The sequence below is a fragment of the Arvicola amphibius genome, chromosome 3 (assembly GCF_903992535.2).
Source record: "Arvicola amphibius chromosome 3, mArvAmp1.2, whole genome shotgun sequence".
Lineage (NCBI taxonomy): Eukaryota > Metazoa > Chordata > Mammalia > Rodentia > Cricetidae > Arvicola > Arvicola amphibius.
This window is the reverse complement of record NC_052049.1, coordinates 25,443,359-25,465,577: the sequence shown is the minus strand read 5'-3', so window position 1 is coordinate 25,465,577 and position 22,219 is coordinate 25,443,359. Positions and strand designations below refer to the sequence as shown.

Below are 22,219 nucleotides of genomic sequence, written 5' to 3'. Positions count from 1 at the left end.
TTACAAAATAATTTCCATTTGAGTTGTGTTATTACTAATGTGTTTAACAAATGATCACATCTTTTGAAACTTTTTTTAAGTCATCTAATAACTTGTCATATCTAGGATTTTCAGAAAGATTGAAGTGCGGATTCCGGAGGAGAAAGACTAACCAAAAGGAAGAACTCGATAACCACCATAATATTATTTAATGGCCACCAATAAATATCCTTCTCGGACTGGGTCACAACACTAATCTCTTTCAGCCAAGGTTCCCAAGTGTCAGCTGAACTGACCTCAACAAATTAAATGGGACCGAAGCGATTAGGATTTGGACCGGCAGAAGGCGCCGGTACAAAGTGACAGCTCTCCTAACCTTCAGCTCTTAAGCCCTCTGCAAAACCATGCTGGGCTCTGCCGGGGGCAGTCACTCACCGAACCCTGTGAAGCCCATGGTGACAGCCAGCTGAGGGTCGGGTCCCGCCGCGTCTGCGCCTGTCACTGTACGAGAAAGGGAAGACAAACGGCCGGTCAGCGCGGCGCTCCGGCTCCCCGGCACGGCCCACCACCCCGCTGGCCGCGCCGAACTCACCTTCGCTGGGTCCCGACTGCTCCATGGCTGACCGAGCCCCACAGCCTCCGCCAAAGCACCCGCGCAAGATGCGCGCCACTGCCGGCAAGACTGACCGGAAGTACCGTCTCCCAGTCCGCGTCACCAAGAGCGGCCGGTCCGGGCAGGAAGCGAGGCTTTCGGACTCTCGCCCCCTAGCGGTCCGGAGGGAATGCGCCGCCGAGAGCGCATCCCCGTTCAAATCGTAGTGGTACAAAGCTTTGAACTTTTTCTGACTCCTTTGCAGAAGAGGTGACAGTCCTCGCATATTTATAAGGAGAAGTCCACAGTATCTTGTTGTGTGAGTGCTTATTTTCCTCTGTGATGTGCATGACGAAGCTCACACAGTTGCTCACCTTCTCTGTACACTTGAAGGAAAAAACCAGCATATGACTCAAGCTCTAAGAACGAAGCCAGAAAACTGAGAGTTGCAAGGAGGATTGCTCTAAGTGCTTACCCTCAGTCACGGACTCCCACTGACTTGGCAAGCCTTGTTTACTGAGCAAGGGCTCCAAATGTTAACATATCTACTGTGTGTCCGACTTATTTTGGTTTCCTTACAACTTAGTTCCTTACTTATCCTATAAATTAATGGTTTGTCACTTATTCTATTTTTAAAATCTAAAGGAAATACTTGGTTGAATGAAAAACAAGTTTGATTTTTTTTGGTTTTTGTTGTTTGTTTGTTTGTTTGTTTGTTTTGGGTTTTTTTTTTGAGTCACGGTTTCTCTGTAGCTTTGGAACCTGTCCTGGAACTAGCTCTTGTAGCCCAGGCTGGCCTTGAACTCACGGAGATCCGCCTGCCTCTGCCTCCCGAGTGCTGGAATTAAAGGCGTGTGCCACCACTACCCCGCTAAAATCAGAGTCTCACTATGTAACCCATGGCTAACCTGGAACTCAGAGACCCACTGCTTCTTATTCCCAAGTGTTGTTTTTAAAGGTGTGTGTTATCAAGCCAAGTGAAAATACTTAATTTTCACTTGCATGTATTTATTGGGGAAGTGACATAAACATGCCATGGTGGGCATTTGGAGATCAGAGTACAACTTGCAAAACTATTCTCCCCCCTCTGGGTTCTGGAGGTGGAACTCAGGTAACAGGTTAAGTAGAAAACATCTTTACCTACAAGCCTTCTTGTCCACTCAAGAATGAAAATACTTTAATAAAGCTACTCACAAGCTCCACAATTAATGTCCTATTTCTATTATGTTTCGTTTACCTGTATGTCTTCAATGATAATCATTATCTAATGTTTCCATTGTCCTTGGAATAAAATACAAGCTTATTAATAAGCTGGAACTGTAAGTCTGTGGCTAGACAAGGCTCTGTAGTAGATCTCTAGCCCCCAAAATGCAAATTTAAAAAGTCTTTAGCATGGCTTAAAACCTTGCCATTCCAACTTTGTCATTTCCAACTTCACCAGCCATTCAATACAATAAGAAACTTCAGAGCACTGTGCCCTGAAGTCATTGACTCTTCATCAAGCTCCGGGCCCTTGATTCCACTTCTCATGCTTTAGTTAACAAATTAAACCTCAAGAGCTCTCCTAGGCATCCGTAGAACTTTGTCAACCTCCAACTAAATAAGGCCCATGCTACATCAGTCTTTCTTCATAGGACAATCGTTGGACAGGTAGTCTGATTGGTTCCTAAATGAATTAATAAAAAGAAATAGTTCTGAAGGCAAAAGTTACTCTTCCTATATGCAAGATCTATATAATTTGTAGCAACAAAGTTTGTGTCTGTCTCAGAGATTTACAAACCAAAAAAGTCACTTATTTTGCCTATGCTAGAATAAGTTGTTACTAATGCTAATATCTCTTTCCTGAGCACAGATAAGTAGCCATTAGGTACTGGAGAAAATTTTTACAGATGAAATTTATGATGCAACCATAACTTTAAGCTCCTAAATAGCTATTTCAGCTACTCAGTAGTCAAGTAGATGAAATTTTGAGATGCATGATTTATTAAACTTTAAACTGCAGAGTCCTGCAGGGAAAAGAAATATAGACAATAGCTATTCCATCACCCAGTTGGAATTTGAAGTCCATCACCATTAACATGCTTAAGACATGCTTAAGAGTGTCCATTAGCTCAAACTTGTGTCATGCCCAGCCCCCCTCCTGCCATGCGACCTGGCTTCAGCAGGAAGCTGAAAGGCAGGTTTGAAGAAAGGTAGATTCAGAGAACTGCAGCTTCAGGACAATTAAAAACAAATAACCAGGTTAAATATGCTTCTTTTTCCATCTCACAATTTTGCTTCTTTGTCAAAAATCTGCTGTTTGTAGGCATGTGAATTCATATCCAAGGTAGATTGATATCAGTTTCTTTGGTCCTTATATCCATTTTTAATCTGTTTTCAGTACTGTGTCTCTGTAGTGAAGTTTAAAGTCAGAGATTGTGATGCATTCAGAAGTTCCTTGATTGTACAGGATTTTAATATTATTTAGGCTATACTGAGTTTTTATTTTTTCTTATAAAGTTGAGGATTGTTCTTTCAAAGTCTGTGAAGAATTTGCTATAATTTTAATGAGCATTTGCATTAAATCTGTAGATTGTTTTCAGTAAGATTGTCATTTTTACTATGTTGGTTCTACCTTCACAAAAGAATAGGAGATCTTTCCACTTAAATTTCTTTCTTCAAAGATTTAAAGTTCTTATCATACAAGTTTTCCCATAATATTTTTTCAAAATATTTTCCAAAATATTTTATGGTATTTATGGCTGCTGTAAAGGATGATATCTCTCATTTATCATTGGTGTAAAAGAGGAGCATTTCAGATTCGGTCTATGACAAAATAATTCTGCTGTGAACATAGTTGAGCACATGTCCTTATGGTATGGTTGAGCATCTTTTATATATAGGTCCAAAAGGGGTATTGCTGAGTTTTAAGGTAGAAGGTTGCCTAATTTTCTGAGAAATTGCCATACTAATATCTAAAGTGGCTGTGCCAGTTTGCACTTCTATTAGCAGTGGAGTTTTTTCTTTATACCACATTCCCTTCTGCATAAATTGTCATAAGTGTTTTTAATCTTGGTAATTATTACAGGGATAAGATGAAATCTCAGAGTTTTGATTTGCATTTCTCTAATGGTTAAGGATGTTATGCTTGAGCATTTTTTTGAGTGTTTTCAGTCATTTTAAGTTCATCTATTGAGAGTTTTCAGTTTAGATCTGTAACATATACTTTTATTGAATTATTTGTTCCTTTGATGACTAATTTCTTTAGTTCTTCGTATGTTTTTGGAGTGGACTAGTGATAAGTAACGATCTTTTCCCATTCTATAGTCTGATATTATGTCTTGTTGACTATGTCCTTTGTTATACAGAAGCTTCTCAGCTCAGGAGATCTCACTTATTGTTTCTCTCAATGTCTGTGCTGCTGAAGCTGTGTTTGCGATGTGCCAATGCACTCCAGTGTGCTTCTAACTTTCTTCTATGAGTTCAATGTTGTTGCTTTCATACTGAGGTCTTTGATTCATTTAAACTTGAGTTTTGCGCATAGAGATGACTATGGATCTGTTTTCATTCTTCTATATGTTGGTGTCTAATTAAGCCAGCATCATTAGCTGAATCTGCTTTCTTTTTTCCATTTTCCATCAGTTAGGCAGTCTAGCAACTTCTATAAGGAAGACAGTCTACAAACATTTAATTAGATATACAATGGTTAAAGCCTTAGTTATAATATTCTTATGGAAGATGTTAAGCCACTAAGTGAAATTCTTTTTTTTTAAGACAGGGTTTCTCTGCAGTTTTTTAGAGCCTGTCCTGGAACTAGCTCTTGTAGACCAGGCTGGCCTCGAACTCACAGAGATCCGCCTGCCTCTGCCTCCCGAGTGCTGGGATTAAAGGCGTGCGCCACCACCGCCCTGCCTAAGTGAAATTCTTAAAGGGAGCAATAAGCCAATTTCCAGTAGAGAGCTTATAGAAGCTGCCAAACAGGTATACAAGTGGGTGAAGTATAGATCAACAGGTAGAGTATACAATAATCAGCTAATACAGTATATTAATTATGATTCAGTTATGGCGAGTGTGTATTAAGTACAAAACTTGTTCTACAACAGTTCTATGAGAAAACAAAACGCTTTTTATGGCTGCACTTTCCATATTTCCAGTTAAGATGTTAAACTCTTCATTGAAAGCAGTAGCTTGTCTAATACAGAAGAGCAGGATAAAACCTAGGAGATAGCAGAGTATTGACTGTGATCAATGTTTCATACTAAGCAATAGATTAATTAATAATTTTAAGACAGTGATTCTTGGACAATCTTGTGTTTGCTCAATTTAAAGGTCAGAGTAATAGTCTTTTCCCAGATGATCATTGCTGCAATTCACACACTGTTTTGCTAATGCTATAGCTAAAGATCTCTTAAAGATGTTATGCTGAATGGCCTTTCCAATGGAAGAACTGCATATATGGTTAATAATGAAAAGGAATATGGCTCCTTGAAAACAACTTAAAAGGATAAAAGTTGCAGACAGATGTGCTGCAGACAGATCTGATGGAGGAGAGTTATCTGTCTATGTTACTTTCATTGGTTAATTAATAAAGAAAACTGCTTTGGCCCTTTAAGAGAACAGAAAATTAGGTAGGCAGAGGAGACAGAACAGAATGCTGGGTAGCAGGCAGTGGGGAGACGCTTCAGGCATTCGCCATAGTGAGTCTCCATGCTTCTCCTCTCCGAGATGGACGCAGGTTAAGATCTCTCCTGGTAAGCCACACCTCGTGGTGCTACACGGATTACTAAATATGGGTTAAAGGAAGATGTGAGAATTAACCAATAAGAGGCTACAGATAATGGGCCAGGCAGTGTTTAAAAGAATACAGTTTCCATATAATTATTTTGGGTAAAGCTAGCCGGGTGACGGGACACAGCCCCGCCGTTCCTTCAACACAGATCTGGCATGGTGACACCAAGGTGACCTTGCTAATGCAAGGTGAAAAAGCCCTTGCAATGAATTATGAAAAGACCCGACCTATATTAATTTGGGGTCGAGGAGGTGTTTGTGCTTTTTTCACAGAAAGAAAATAAAGCTGGATAACATGACTGCCTATACAGTAAAGGAGTGGCAGACCCCATGACATGGTAGCTGCAAACACCCCCATGGAGGAGTTAGAGGAGTGCCTGATCACAGGACCGGACTGCCACTCTAAACTGCAGGGTGCCGTGCTGCTCTGAGGGACAGATGCTGAAATGCCTCCACACACTTGGGACACACACACAGACCCAAAGGCACTGCTGCATGATGACTACAATTTCCTTTTGAAACAGTTGAACCCTGTTTGCTTTGGAGCTGAGATACAGACTGAACATCTGACTCTTATTCTTTGGGACACAGACTCATTTTGATAAAAATATTGAACTTAAGAACTAAGACGTAAGCTTTCCCCTCTGGGAAAGAAAGACTCAAAATAAGAAATGACTGAAACACCTATTCACTTAAGAAAGGGGACAGACTAAGGGTTTAACTGCTGTTCAGAGAGTGGAACTAGTATTTGATAACAGCAACGTCATTGTACTCTTAGCTACCAGAAAAAGCTTTTCTTGTCTTTTATTAATGTGGATTTAAGAAAATTGTGACATGTTTAATTGTGGACTTATTGTTAATTCCCACTTAAGAATTATGGTATTGACCTGATATTTGTAATTGCACATAAGGTGTTGAGAAAAGTTGGTATTGACCAATAATGCTAAGAGTCATGGTACTGACCTGATAATATTTGTAACTGCTTATAAGATGTTGAGAAAAGTTGGTATTGACCTGTTAATGTTTGTAACTGCTTGTATGAGGTTGAGAAAGGTTTGACACACCCTGTAAATGTTTGGATTTAATGCATATGTTAAGAGTTTTAGATTAGCTGGGCGGCGGTGGCACATACCTTTAATCCCAGCACTTAGGAGGCAGAGGCAGGTGGATCTCTGTGAGTTTAAGGCCAGCCTGGTCTACAAGAGCTAGTTCCAGGACAGACTCCAAAGCTACAGAGAAAGCCTGTCTCAAAAAAAAAATTGATACATGAAAAATTTAAGGGGTGCTCTAAACTAGCTGAAGAAGCATTTTCAGCTCAGGTGAGCCTCTTCTCCTTTAAATGGCCTTTAGGAGCATGATTATATATAAAGCATTATAATTTATCCTGACAAAGTATGGCTCCAACACAGAGCCCAAAGGTATCTCTCTCTTAATCTCTTTTCTTCACAGAGATCAGCAGTCTATGATGGGTTTGAAGCTTCTTCTTCCCAGATGCCTAAGACAGATGTTTGCATAAATGAAATGCCTGTTCCAAAGACAGGAAAATTTGGGTAAATGGAGAAGTCTTTGCCCAAGGCAGGCATGTCCTGTTGAAGAAGGTTTTATTAAAATTAATAAGAGAGAGTGGATTGTAGGCCCATATTTCTACATGGTACGGCAGCCAGCCTCTCAAGCCATAATTGCACCTGAGGTGGTCATGTAGCCTTCCAGACAGGCTGTCCCTACCCTAACAAAGGGTAAGGATGTTGATTTGCTCCTTCTTTTTAATTTGGAGGATGCCTGGGATGGAGATGCTAATTCAGCCTACATGACAGAGCAGGCATAAGTAGATGTGGATGTGACTAAAGCCATTCACCTGGCTTCCTCGGAAACAAAATGGTAATAAATTTCCCCCTCAGTTTACCTTTTGGTATAAAGGCTGTTTGGAGAATAAACTAGGAGAATTTTCAGCATGTAAACTTAGGGTTTCATAAGGATCATTGAGAATCTCCCTCCCGATAAAGCCATGTGTATTGTCTCAATTATTCCCACACCTCCACGCCGGTCCAGAGAGACAATTTATGTTGGAGTTGGACCCAAACAGGTACTGGTGTTGCTACAAGGAAATTGGCAACCTATATACCAGTTAGATAAGCTAGTCTCAATGTTCTGGAGTATTTAGTACTGGTTTGTTTCAATTCTGATTGGTCCCCTGCAGTTTATAGCTTTTCCTGATAATTGCAACAGTGAGGCCTAGTCCCAGTATGGTTAGTATGCAGCCTGTCATGGTTGCACTGATGTTAAGTGAGGCTTCTTCAGATTTATGACAGAAACCACTCAAGCATCTATTTTATATCAATTTTAAAACAACTGCCAGGGGTCTGGAGAGATAGCTCACCTGACAAGAGCACTTTTAGTTCTTGCAAAAGATATTGGCGAAGTTCCCAGCGTCCACAGAGTGGCTCAAAAACATCTGTAACTCCAGTTCTGGAGTATTATGACCTCTGAGGGCACTGGGCTCATATATGGTGATGCATATACATACATATAGGCAAAACACTCATATACACAAAGTAAATAAATCTAAAAATAAATAAAAATAGCCAACAGGCCAGACCTGTGATCTAAAAATTGAAAGTAAATTAACATGCAAAGACAAAACTGCTTGTTTATAAATCAATAATTTTTATTTTTTCTTGGTATATTAGATCTTTATCTTGTTTCATTTTCTGTAATTTTAGTTATCCATGGGTCAGCCGCTGTTCAAAACTATTAGAAAACATCAGAAACAAAACAACTTGGGACCGGAGAGAGGGATAGGCAGTTAAAAAGCACTGGTTACTCTCTTCTAGTGGACCTGAGTTCAATTCCCAGCACACACATGGCAGTTCACAACCATCTATAACTCTAGTTACAGAGATCTGATGACCTTTTCTGAACTTTCAGGGCCCAGATATTAGGGTACCCCCAACCACCATGGAGTCTGAACTCATGTGTAAAAACAAAGAGGCTTTATTCAAGCTCAGGCTTGGACCCTCCCTGTCTCCGATGCAGTGGTGCAATTGGAGAGTGCTGAGTCCAGGTGGGGTAGTCTTTTATCATAGTAGAGGTTGGGGATCTCCAGGGTTCAAGACCCTGACTGACTGACATGTGTCTAACAGTGTCTTGGTAAAGGAGGGTATGTGCGAGCAAGGCTAAGGCATCTGGTAATCCCATCTACAACAGTTGGAACATTAGGTATTGCCTTTGGAACATTAGGCATTTTCCCTTGAACACTGATTGACCCGTTCATGGGTGGTGCCTTGGTGGTCTCAGTTTCTGGTCTTTTCTGGAACCGGGGCAAACTGAAACTTAGGCCTACTCTTTGACTGGCTACTATTGAGCCTGTCATGGCAACAGTATAGTCAAGCTGCCCTGGACCCCACAGTGCACAGACATGCACTCAGGCACACACAGATTCACATAAAATAATGTTTTTAAGAAACCAATTAGAAGTTCTGAGACATGATGAAATGCCACACCAAACTGCTCTGTCCTGCATAGATGCGAATCATCCTATCACCTAGGGTCTGCACACAGTACTGCCTGCCACTAAGGTGTCACAGTACTTCTGTCCAAGAAACGCCAATTTTACCTATTGCCTCCCAAGTGAAAATCATCATTGCAATATATTGTTTTGATAGTTCTGCCTTATTGTTGTTAATCTCTTACTATGCCTATTTTACAGTTTATCATGGCTTCGAATGTATGAGAAAGACAAAGTTTCTCTTAGGTTGGGTTCTACAATGGTTTCACTGAGTGCATGAAACTATCTCCTTTAGAGAAGGCAGAAGGGCTTTGCTATGAGGTCAAAATACAAGTAGGTTAGTCATGTCGTGAAAATTTTAATATTCAGAAATTTCAATGGGTGGTGGTGGCATACACCTTTAATCCCTGGGACGCAGGGTAAGGTGGATCTCTGTGAGTTCAAGGCTAAAGTGATCTACAAATTGATTTCCAAAACAGGGCTACACAGAGTAAACCCTGTCTCAAAAAATAACAAAAAAGAAATGAAGTCATCTTTATTTTAGGAGATAAAAATCAACTCAATTGGCAAAACACAGAATAGCACAGGCATTAACTTGCCAAAACATGAAGAACTAAAAAAGCTTCCTTAACTGAGAATAAGGAACATGCTTCCCCAGAGAGACACTAATGGAATAAGACAGATACACTCTAAGGAAAGGCAAGCTGTGTACATGAATAGAAAAGCTTGCGTTAATTAATTGCTTGCTTTAATTAATTTGGTCATTATGGTTAGGGTCGGTGGTCTTCCTCCTCTGTCTTTGGGATTAATAACATTTGCCTGTAACACCAGATCCAGGGTGTCAGATGCCCTCTTCTGGCCTCCATGGCCATATGCACACATAACATACATTCAGACATACACATACACAAAATAAAATAAAACCTTTCTTCAATTAAACATAGGACTCAAGGCATCTCTCCTTCAGCAGACTTATTTCTTCAGAACATATACAATTAACAGGAATGGGCAGAGAGCCTTAGGACAGCAGCATTGAGAAAACAAGTTGGGTGGTGGTGGCACATACCTTTAATCCCAGCACTAGGGATGCAGAGACAGGCTGATCTCTGTGAGCTCAAGGCCAGCCTGGTCTATGAGTGAGTTCCAGAACAGCCAGGTAAGGTTACACAGAGAAACTCTGTCTCAAACACACACACACACACACACACACACAGAGAGAGAGAGAGAGAGAGAGAGAGAGAGAGAGAGAGAGAGAGAGAGAGAGAGAGAGAGAGAGAGAGAGAGAACCTTTTGTGAGGTCCTAGAAGTTTAAAAGTTTTGGACTAAGTATGTTAGATAGTACCTAAAATCACAGTTATTCTGGTCCTTGAGGCAGGGGGATTATAAGTTTGAATTCTGTCTGGGTTACATTGTGAGTTCAAGACATAGTGAAATCCAGGCTCTTAAAAAAAAAAGAGCCAGGCGGTGGTGGCGCACGCCTTTAATCCCAGCACTCGGGAGGCAGAGGCAGGCGGATCTCTGTGAGTTCGAGACCAGCCTGGTCTACAAAAGCTAGTTCCAGGACAGGCTCCAAAGCCACAGAGAAACCCTGTCTCGAAAAACAGAACAAAACAAAACAAAAAAAAAAAGAAAGAAAGAAAAAAAGAAAGCCAGGTGGTGTTGGTGGCACATGTCTTCAATCCCAGCACTCAGAAGGCAGAGGCAGGTGGATCTCTGTGAGTTGGAGGCCAGCCTGGCATACAGAGTGAGTCCAGGACAGCCAGGGCTACACAGAGAAACTGTGGGGGTAGGGCAGCAACACCCTGGCTGCTTTGGGATGGGTCTCCACTACACAGCTCAGGCTGGCTCCCAATTACAAGTGTGTGCCTCTAAGCCTGGACTTCATGATGCATTCACTATATTTTTGCATTAACTACCTCAAAGGGCAAAAGTGTATTAGTTTAATATTCCCAACAGAAGGCAGGATGCCCGACACAGAAGACGTTGTTTCCTAGAACTAGACGGCCTACTGAGTGTCTGCATTAATCCCTGAAGTCTAAACTTAGAATAAACCTGTGAATCATATGAGTGCTCCCCCAATGCAATACGGGAAAAAGATGTGAAGCAAAAGTTTCATAGGCTTACTATAAACTTGCGAGTAGCCGAGGATGATCTGAACACCTGCTTCTACTTCCCAAGCTCTGGGACTATAGGCACGACGTACTCAATCTGTCTCTCTCCTCCTGTCCCTCCCTCTAGTTTGAGATAGGATTACACTTTGTAGCCCACACTAGCCTGACAATCTTCCTGCCTCAGTTTCCTAATACTGTATTATATTAAAGGCATGAGACACCACACCTCCCTGACTTCCAATACATACACACTCCCGCAATGACTGGCTACAGAGCCAAGGACAGAGATACGCACGTAGGGAAATCGAAAGAATTTGAATTTACCCCACTGTTTGAGAATGCTGTAAAATTCTGGCTCACATACATATTTCTCGAACCAGGGACCAATATCCAACTACCGTTAGAAGTCATCAGGGCACTATGGCAACGGGTGCGTGCACTCCTAAATAGCCGAAGTCGCAGCATTCCGACTCGCGTGCCGGAAGAGCCAAGGTTCGGCTCGCGCGCGGCGTCACCCCGCAGAGCCCACAGCAAGAGCCCCCCTCGCCCGCTCCGGCACCCGGAGTTCTACCTCCCTTTCCCTTCCTACCCCGTCCCACTCCTCTCCCCTTCCCCTCCTCCCCTCCCCCGGCCATCTACCGACTAAACTCCAGCCTCCTCCCTCAGCCCCAAGCCCACGTCCAACCCCCTCAACCGCTTCCTCTTCCCGTCCCTGAAACGGCGTCTCCCGGGACCAAGGAGGACGAGCCGGAAGTGCGTCATGATCCGGCGCCCAGGTTTTCGTTTGGCGCGCGCGTCCCAGGGAGCGGTTCTGAAGTCTCTTGGTTTTTTTCTCGGCTCGCTTCGAGTTTGCAGTATTTTTGTAACGTCGTGTCCGCGGTCGTCGACATGCCGTCGTCTGTGCTGGGCTCGGTGATGGTGGCCTCTACGTCGTCGGCCGCCTCCCTGCAGGAAGCTTTGGAAAATGCGGGAAGGCTTATCGACCGACAGTTGCAAGAAGACCGCATGTACCCAGACCTCTCTGAGCTGCTCATGGTGTCCGCCCCAAGTGAGTGAGTCGGTCCAGTGGTGTCCTGTTTCTCCGCCTAAAAAATTCATTCTGATTCTCTGTCTCTGACCTTATCTGTACGTTGGTGCCTATGAGCACATTCAGAGATTAGGGCTTGTTTTCCTAAATGTTTGAAGAAGAGCAAACCCCTTTCAATTTTTTTTCTTGTTTACACTTGTTCGTTGTAGATACTTGAAGAGGTAAGAGCAAGCTCATTGAATTCAAATGAGAAGAATCTTCTGATCCAGTTTCCATTTTTGTACATTTCTTGTGTCATCGGTGCGCCAATGAGAAAAATAGTTAATTTGGAAACAGAAAATCAGTTAATTTGAAAATCTATAATGTTCTCTCAGAGGCATATCTTATGTGTGCAGTTAGCATATATAGTGCCGGAACGAACCAATAAAGAAATAGAGGAGTCAGAATGCCGACTGACAGAGAGAGTAGAACAAAGTTTATCTGTCAACCAACGATATAACTGGAAAGCATTTACCTTAATTAAAAAATTGTAACCAGCTAAAGGTTTGTGGAATTGCATTAGTTGCTACAAAGTGACCCTCTGTACAGGAAAGTTGGAGAAAAGCAGGGAAAGGTTAACGTCCAGTTGAGACTTGTGAGCAAAAACAGAGGTGAACTGGATAATCGATGTAAAGTAACCAATACATTTCTAACGATTTGTAGAAATTCTTTGTGAGATTTTTAAATCAGAAATACCAGAAGCAAAGGTAGCCATTGCACTTGACAACCTAACACACGGGCTTGCCTTATAGAACGTGTTTGTCCTGTTAGCCAATCATCTTAATTTGTCCCTTCCCCCTTAAGTTTGAAAATAAGATATAAAGAGTCATGCTTTCTGATACTCTTAAAATACTTTGCATATACTTCCTTCTCGCACTAATGCCTTTCCCTTCTAGCATTTGTTTTTTTCTCTGACTAACAGACTCTTCCCAGAGTTTCTCTGTATAGCCCTGGCAGTCCTTGAACTCATTCTGTAGACCTACTGACCGCGAACACAGAGATTTGCCTGGCTTAGATTAAAGGCATGTGTCACCATCACCTAGCTCTTCCCAGACTCTTCGTGAAAGTCTCTAGTTTAAACCAGGCATGGTGATCTTTTGTTTGTTTGTTTTTTGAGATAGGGTTTTTCTGTGTTGCTTTGGAGCCTATCCTGGAACTAGCTCCTGTAGACCAGGCTGGCCTCGAACTCATGGAGAACCGCCTGCCTCTGCCTCCTGAGTGCTGGGATTAAAGGTGTGCACCACCACCGCGTGGCGGCATGGTGATCTTTAATCTCAGCACATAGAAGGCAGAGGCAGGAAGATCTCTTTGAGTTTGAGGTCAGTCTGGGCTACATAGTGAGTTCCAGGCTGGCCAGAACTATACAGTGAGAGCCTGTCTCCACAAAAAGAAAGTCTTTAGTTTCTTTGAAAGTTTTCTTGACCATTCACATTCTCATCCTCACTAAATTTATTCATCCTTTAAGCATTGCTACTTTGTTTCATAGGTACATTGTTGTATTAAAATTGTATTTTAGGTTGGGCAGTGGTGGCACTTGCCTTTAACCCCAGCACTGGGGAGGCAGAGACAGGTGGATCTCTGGACTACAGCCTGAGCTACACTAGTTCCAGGACAGGCTCCAAAGCTACCGAGAAACCCTGTCTTGGAAAAAAAAAATTCTTTATTGAGAGTAGTCTATGGTTGCCACCAATGATATATAGCATTTTTGGTACTATTTGTGTGTGACAGGTAGGTCTGGAGCAGAAATCCAGAGAAAGTAGAATGGATTGTTTGATTTAGACCTTGTTTTGATTTTTAGGACAAAATCTACTATAACTCAGTCTGGTTTCTATCTGTAGTCAAGGATAACCTTGAATTCATGATCCTCTTATATTCACCTCTGGAGTGCTAGGACTACAGGCCACCATGCCCTGTTTTTGCTGAGCTAGGAATCACAGCCAGGTATTCATGTATGCTAGGCAAGAACTGTGCTAACTCAACTACATCCCCAAGCTTGATAACCTTTGCTCGTGATTGAAGCCAATAACTGTCCCATCCTGTGACACCAAGATTTCTCAAGTCTACTTTGTAACAGGTCAGAACTCCTTAATTTTGGAGACATCATAGGCTCTGGGGTGGGGTGGGGTAGAGGTGGTTCGAATTGCTTATCTATTCTAATTGGTGAGTGGTACCTTACTGTTGTATATAAATGCTTCGTTTTCTTTCTTGTAGACAATCCCACTGTTTCCGGAATGTCTGATATGGATTACCCTCTACAAGGACCAGGTTTGCTGTCAGTACCCAGCCTTCCAGAGATCAGCACTATCCGAAGAGTCCCCCTCCCACCTGAGCTGGTTGAACAGTTTGGACGTATCCTATTGTTTTTAATTTACCTATTTTATAAATATTAGATTAGTGTTTTCATTACTCTAATTCCTGTTCTATGCTTACATAATGTCTACAAGTTATTTAAAAGTTTTCAGAGCCATGGATAAAGCTCAGTGCTAGAGCATTTGTCTGGCAGGGCTGAGGCCCAGCTGCTCAGTCCTCGTTACCTACCTCGCCCCAAATTTTTAGTCTTCAGTGCTGGCATATATCTGTATTGCCAGTACTCTTGAGGCAGGAGGATTATGGTACTCTTGCAGCCATCTTGGAGTATATTATAGACCTTACCTCAAAAAGCAAGCCTGCTTAGTTTGCTTCCTATTTTAGAGTAGATAAGCATGGGTCAGGCATGGCAGCACACACCTTTAATCCCAGCACTTGTGAGATCAAGGTAGTCTGATTTTTATGAGGTTATGATCAGCCTGGACAGGCAGACAGAACTTAATAGTGAGACCCAGTCTTGGAAGGAAGGAACAGAGCAGGTGAGCATGATAATACATACCTGTAACCCCAGCAGTCGTGAGGATAAGGCAAGAGGATTGCAGCTCCCAGGCCAGCTTGAGACTGTCTCAAGAAAGAAGGAAAAAGTGTTATCGGCTGGAACTAATTCAGCAGTAAAGATCACTCTCTGCTCTTGCAGAGGACCCAGATTAGATTCCAAGCACCCACTTGATGGCTTACAACTGTAACTCCAGTCCCTTGGGCTTCAAGGCCCCCTCTTCAGCCCTCTATGGCCACCAGGCACACACACACACACACGGTATACAGACAATCGTGACCATAAAACACATACACAATAAATAAAATTATATAAAGAAAAAAAAGGGAAGAGGAAAGGAAAGGGAGAAGAAGAAAGGAACATGACAGGAGCCTCATGGGTGCCGGGCAAGTGCTGAGTCATCGGGTAATGCATCTAGCCAAGAGATCGTCTTTTAATCATACGTTTTAAGTCAAAAGCTATTGAAGAAATAGTGTGAAAAATAATTGAACTCTTTGCACCTTACATTCATGCTTGCTCAGATATGCAGTGTAACTGCATGATGGGGGTTTTCCCGCCTATCAGCAGAGCTTGGCTGACAATTGACAGTGACATATTTATGTGGAATTACGAAGATGGGTATGTATGGAAGTTTGGGTTGGAATTCTCTTAACCTTTATTGCTTGTGACAGCTTGTGGTCTACTCATGAGAAACTGTCTGGTTTTACCTGTTGTTTATCTTGTCTGGGTGAGTGTTTCCCAATGTGCATACTACTCATGGGGGGCATTGAGATGTGGACTGGGGACTAGGGAGATGGTTCATGACTAAAGTACCTGCTGTGCAAGCAAGCGAGTCAGCTCAGCTCCTCACCACTCACATAAAAGCCATGGAAGCCCAGCCCTTGAAGGGCAGAGGCAGGCAAATGCTGGGGTCTTTCCGGCCAGCTGGTCTACCTGGAAACAGTGAACTCCAGGTTCAGGGAGAGTAATTGTCTGAAAGAGTAAGGTAGAGAATGAAAGAAGACAGCCAACATTGACTAACTCTGGCTTCTTCTATACATGCACGCACACAAACACCTCTGCACACATACACACAATGTGATTCTATTTGTAAGAATTTCTTGAGCTGTGCTCTTGGTTCTACCTCAGTCTACTCATGGCAAGCACTCTACCATGGAGCTACATTCCCCAGCCAAGATTCTGCTCTTACTCTTTGCTGTTATTTGTTAGTTGGTTTGGTTTAATCCTGGGGATTAAACCTAGTATCTCATGAATTCTCTCACTGAATTATATCCACCATTCAAAGGACTTTCCAAGAAGCAAGGCATATATTCCAAGTTTGTAGTCTGTAGAAAAGATTATATGTTGGTATTTTTGAGCCATTATTTGGCATTTTTAATTTTTTGATTATATTTTATTTCTTTTGTGTGTATGTGTGTGGGCCTGGGTTTAGGGGTGTGGGTGTGTGTATCACAGTGCATAAGTGGCAGTCTGAAGACAGCCTGCATGAGTTAGTTCTTTTTCCACCACGTGGGCCCTGGTGGCGGTCCCTTATTGGGCATTTTACAAAGACTCCTTTTCCTTGCATTTCTATGGACTATGAAGCCAATAATTATTGAAATGATAATTTGGTTGTTTTATGGTTTCTGACTTTGCGAATTAAATATATCGAATATCTAAAATCCAAAGTCAGTATTTCTTAAATAGAGTAGTATATGATCGGTTAGCTCTCTTAGCTTTTAGAGGTGAGTTTTGTGTTATTTCTACTTCATATTTTAGTTACCCAGTTACCTATGTGAGTCATCCATTGAGATAGGAAATGTCATAGAAGGCCCGCATAGTTAAGCTGTTACTCTTGCACCGAATAACTAATACTCCTTTTACTTAGAAACATGCATATGCACATGAACACATATTCAGAATACGTAATTGCATCAATTATACCATATGACAACTTATATTCTACAGAAGATACTTCCAGTTAAAACTGTATTTAACTAGATGTGTCCATGGGCATGTTAGTCATTATAGCAATGGTCTGTGATTGTGATTGCTCTAAAATGTCTTGACGTTAGTGAAATTTTTACTTTTCTAGTCAAATCTTACACTCATTCATTTAACAAATACTATTACCTTGAGACATGGCTATTCCTCCTCATTGATTAGGGTTTGGTGAGTAGACCAACTTTTTTCCAGGTCTAGAGTTAAGCTGAACTTGGATTTGTTTGTTGCTGTGGTTACCTCGATAGCATGGATTTCTGAATTCCTTTATAATTTCCCTACTTTAGGATGCAGATTAGGCACTGGGGGATTTTTCCCATTCTACTCTTATCATTAAGTTTTATGAGTGCCTTCCCAGAGAGTTCTCTCTACACACCTGCCCTGTTGCAGCTGGAGACTGTTGTTAACTTGAGAGTCATTGTTTGCAGCCCAGCTGGACAGATATTTAGATTGTTTCTCTAGCTTTTCCTTAGAAAAGCCTAGTGCCTGGGTCTTAATTCTTCACTAGTTTTGTTTGCTGTTTTAGGTTTTTACTCTGTTCGATACGTAAACTAATAAAGAACATTGTAAATAAGATTTTAAGTATGTATATATTATATATATAAACATGTTTTCTTTACTTTGAGCAGAGGTGACCTTGCCTATTTTGATGGACTCAGTGAAACAATTCTTGCTGTGGGACTTGTGAAACCAAAAGCTGGTAAGAAATAAAACTATCAGGATGAGATTATGACTATACACATGGTCTCCAAATGTTTTAAGAGTCAATCAAACTATTTCTATTCCTCTAACACCTGGTAGCCACCACTCTTTTTTTATCTTTTCTTTTTTTTAAGATTCATTTATTTATTATGTATACAGCATTCTGTCTGCACGCCAAAAGAGGGCACCAGATCTCATTACACATGGTTGTGAGCCACCATGTGGTTGCTGGGAATTGAACTCAGGACCTCTGGAAGAGCAGGCAGTGCTCTTAACCACTGAGCCATCTCTCCAGCCCTCTGCTTTTTTTCCTATATGGGGAGGCGGAGGGAGGAGGATCAGTTCAAAGTCACCTTCAGCTAAATCACAAGATTGAGGCCAACTTGGGCTACCTCAAATGCTGTCCCCAAAATTTCCTCCTTTAGTGTGGCTGAATAATGTTTGTACTGCATGTGTGTGCTACACTTTTCTATTTTAATTGATTTGTGTTTTGCCTGTATGTATGTATGTATGTGTGAGGGTGGTGTATCCTGGAGTTAAAACAGACAGTTATGAGCTACCATGTGGGTGCTGCGAATTGAACCCTATCCCCTGGAAGAGTAGTCAGTGCTCTTAACCACTGAGCCAACTCTCCAGCTCCTGAGTGTGCGACACTTTTTAAATGACATTGTTGAGTCAATTATTTCCTATTCTTTTCTACTGTTTATGTACTTTAGTGCTTTAACATAGTAATATTTAAACACAATTTGTTGGCCCAGATTTAGACTTTTGCTTTCTAATTAGGAACTCACTTTAATGGTGTGACCATATTTTATTCATGCCTACATTCTGTGCGTTTTTCAGGAGATAATTTACCTTTGTCTGTTTTGCTGTAGGCATCTTTCAACCTCATGTACGACACCTGTTGGTTTTGGCAACCCCTGTGGATATAGTAATTCTTGGACTCAGCTATGCTAATGTACAAACAGGTACGGTAACTCACTCATATGCTAGGTTTTTAAAAATAATAGTGTGTTGAAAATTAGCATTATAATGGTTTTTAGTACTAAATCCTCACACTAGTATCGGTTTGTTCTTGATATTTTGCTGTATAACAAATATGTGTACTATAGGTGCAGTTTAAATTATCTTTAGTGAAGCTCTGTGTGTGTGTGCATGCATGCTCCAGGAATTGAATTTAGGGCCTTACATATAGATACAAGTACTTTACTACTACACCACACCCACCACCACAGTGGCCACTGTGTTAAACTGTTTTTTTTTTAATTTATGTATTTATTTATTGCTTTTATGAGACAAAGTTTTACTGTGAAGTCCGGGCTGTACTGGAACTCAATCTTTAGACCAGGCTAGCCTGGAACTCACAGAGATCTACCTGCCTCTGCCTCCCAAGTACTGGGATTAAAGGTGTGTGCCACCACAGCCAGGCAAGGTTTATTTTTATTTTATGTGTATAACTGTTTTACCTGAATGTATATGTGATTGTGTATGTGTGTGTGTAGAAGCCAGAATATGATGTTAGATCCCCTAGAACTTAAGTTATAGACAGATGTTTGTGATTGGTCATGTGGGTACTGAGAACTGAACCCTGGTCCTCCTCAAGAACAACCCCTGAGCCTGAGCCATCTCTCCAACCCTTCAAGCTTTTATGCTAACTTTATAAAATATGTTGTAGGCATTCGGAATATTTTAGTAGGTTCAGTAAAGTTACCAGTTCTCTTTTTCAACTCACAAAGATCTGCCTTCCTCTGCCTCCCGAGTGCTGGGATTAAAGACGTGCGCCACCATCGCCCGGCCAAGTTACCAGTTCTCAAGATAATGTGAGGATCACTTTAGCTTTCAGAAAACTAAGAAACTGTTCTCTGGTTTTCTTGTTGCACACCTACAGGTTCTGGCATTCTTAATGACAGTATGTGTGGTGGGATGCAGCTGCTTCCAGATCCTTTGTATTCTCTTCCGACTGATAACACTTACCTCTTAACCATTACTTCCACTGATAATGGCAGAATTTTTTTGGCTGGAAAGGATGGCTGTTTGTATGAAGTAGCATACCAAGTAAGCGTTAACATTTACAAATTTGGTTTTTGTTATCCTTTTGAAAAGGAAAAGAAAAGCTTTTGTTTTAATTTTCTAATTTTATTCTCTATATATTATTAAGGAAAATATTCAAACATAAACCAAACTACTCTATACCCATAAGACCTAGTCCTCCTCCTAGGTAAAACCCTTCTGTCTTGGGCAAATATTGGTATTCTGGAACTTGAGCTCAGAGCTTTATTAGTGTTAGATAAACACCAGTGTCATTGTGGTAATCTGTTTGGTATGTGTCTTTAAAGCAGTGGTTCTCAACCTGTGGGTCATGACCCCACTTGGGAAGAGTTGCATATCAGATATTTTTAGTACAATTCTTAACAGTAACAAAACTGCAGTTATGAAGTAGCAACAAAAATAATTTTATAATTGGGAGTTACCACAACATGAGGAACTATATTAAAGGGTTACATCATTAGGAACGTTGAGAGACACTGTTTTAAAGCATGATATTTAAATTGGTATATGTGTATTTATACATACAAATAAATACCTGTTTACATGTGTCTGTATGTACACTTTTGTAAATGTATGTCCTCACTTAGGTTACTATTAGCTGTGTTTACAATTGACTTTTCATTGAATAATATGTCTTCAGATTTATTTGTTATATTTAGTAGATAATTTTAGTTATAGAATAAACTAGTTAATTTTGAAAAGTGTGTTTCACTGTACTTACAGCCACTGGTGGTTCATGGAGACTTAGAGGTTTTACTGAGCATGGGTACAGTTGTCATTGTATGGCATTACACATCTTGTTTTTCTCCAAGGCAGAAGCAGGCTGGTTCAGTCAAAGATGTCGGAAGATAAACCACTCAAAGAGCTCTCTTTCCTTCCTCGTTCCTTCTTTGCTCCAGTTCACATTCTCAGAAGATGGTAAGTAGGAAACAAATTTGGCAAATAAAGCAAAATTTTTGGTACTTTGAACTTAACATTTTCTTCAGAAATTTGCTTTCCTAGTTGTCATACTTGTCATATGAAATTGTATTTGCTATATGTCTGTGAGCAGCAGTGTCATAAAACAGAAAAGCATAGATTTTAATCTCCACTTAGCTATTTTCTACAAATTTTGGGTCATTCCTGCATCATGTGTTCAAAACACCTTTTCTTCTTAAACAAAAAGGTGTGTGTGTGGTCTGTCTGTCCCCACATACAGCATACAAGCACAAGTAAGAAGACAGGTTTCCATATGTGGTGAATGGTCTAGAACAAACCCCTAGTTTTATATCTCTGGGTTTTTTTCTGTGGTTTTTTTTTGTTGTTGTTGTTTTTGTTGTTTTTTTTTTCAAGACAGGGTTTCTCTGTGTAGCCCCAGCTTTCCTAGAACTCCTTGTAGACCAGATTGGCCTAGAACTCAGAGACCGCCTGCCTCTGGCTCCCTAGTGCTGGATTAAAGACGTGCGCCACCACCGCTCTACCTATATCCCTGAATTTTAACAAACTTAGAAACAAGCAGGTGTAATAATTTTAAGATGTTTTAAAATGAAGTAATATAATGAAACTTAAAAAAGAAAATTAAATGACGGAATTTTTTGTCATGAGCCACTTCTCTGTGGTTCTGTAAGAGATTTTTGTCGCTCTGCTAACAGAGTCGGTTTATTTACACAGTACTGTGTCTGCCACACTGTGGGTGATACGATCTTATGGATACATGCTGTGTGTTTTTAGAAGTCAGTATGTATTGTGGTGCTTTCTTTTTCCTTTGAATTTAAATTTAAATTTCTTTATGAGTTGTATCAGTGTGAATTTGTGGGCATATATATGTATTTGGTGTTTGTGGAGATGAGGAGCTGGCATTGCAGGCAGCATAAGTGCTAGGAGTCAAACTCAGACCTCTGCCAGAGGTAGTATGTGCCCTTAACCACTCAGTTGTCCGTCCATCCCTTCTGTGGCGTTTTCCTACCTAGATGTCATCTTTTGTTTTCATTCTTGAAAAATTAGGAGTGTAGTAGTCTTTGTTTTTCTAGCACATAGTAAATAGTTTGTTAAGTATTACTGGATGAAGGAGTAATCTAAACTGGGCATGGTGGGAATACCTCTAATCCCAGTACAGAGACAGGTTCATTTTTGTACATTCAAAGCCAGCATGGGCTGCATAGCAAATTTGAGGCCAGACAGAATTGCAAAGTGAGACACTGTCTGCAAACAAAATCTAAAAAAGATCATTTAGAAGACAGAATCAGTTGTTTTTGTTTTAAGACAGAGTTTTGCTATATAGCATAACCTAACTTGTAACTCTTAATTTATTCTCTCTCTTTTTAATTTTTTTAAAGTTTATTTATTATATATACAGTATGCCTGCAGGCTAGAAGAGGGCAGATGGCTATGAGTCACCATGTGGTTGCTGGGGATTGAATTCAGGAACTCTGGAAGAGCAGCCAGTGCTCTTAAACGCTGAGCCATCTCTCCAGCCCCTCTTTTTTTTAATTTTTCAAGACAGTTTTTCTTTGGTAGCCTTGGCTGTCCTGGATCTAGCTCTGTAGACCAGTCTGGCCTCGAACTCAACAGAGATCCGTCTGGTTCTGCCTCCCGAGTGCTGAGATTAAAGGTGTGCGCCACCGCC

The 22,219-nt window shown here is 41.1% G+C and overlaps 2 protein-coding genes across 3 annotated transcripts in view; one reads left to right on the top strand and one right to left on the bottom strand.

The window, feature by feature from the left end:
* Positions 1-670, bottom strand: part of Wdr70 (WD repeat domain 70) — a 208,266-nt gene extending 207,596 nt beyond the window's left edge. For both annotated transcript variants that reach the window (XM_038323203.2, XM_038323204.1), the window contains exons 1-2: positions 572-670; positions 415-480 (exon numbers count right to left, since the gene is read on the bottom strand). In XM_038323203.2, coding sequence (XP_038179131.1) covers positions 415-480; positions 572-596 — 91 coding nt within the window. In that variant the 5' untranslated portion in view covers positions 597-670. The remainder of the gene's footprint in view (positions 1-414; positions 481-571) is intronic.
* An 11,064-nt stretch (positions 671-11,734) lies between these two features.
* The window catches only part of Nup155 (nucleoporin 155), a 52,501-nt gene continuing 42,016 nt past the window's right edge, over positions 11,735-22,219 (top strand). The window contains 7 exon segments of the mRNA XM_038321492.1: positions 11,735-12,002; positions 14,232-14,369; positions 15,405-15,501; positions 17,493-17,563; positions 18,441-18,533; positions 19,454-19,620; positions 20,427-20,532. Coding sequence (XP_038177420.1) covers positions 11,843-12,002; positions 14,232-14,369; positions 15,405-15,501; positions 17,493-17,563; positions 18,441-18,533; positions 19,454-19,620; positions 20,427-20,532 — 832 coding nt within the window. The 5' untranslated portion in view covers positions 11,735-11,842.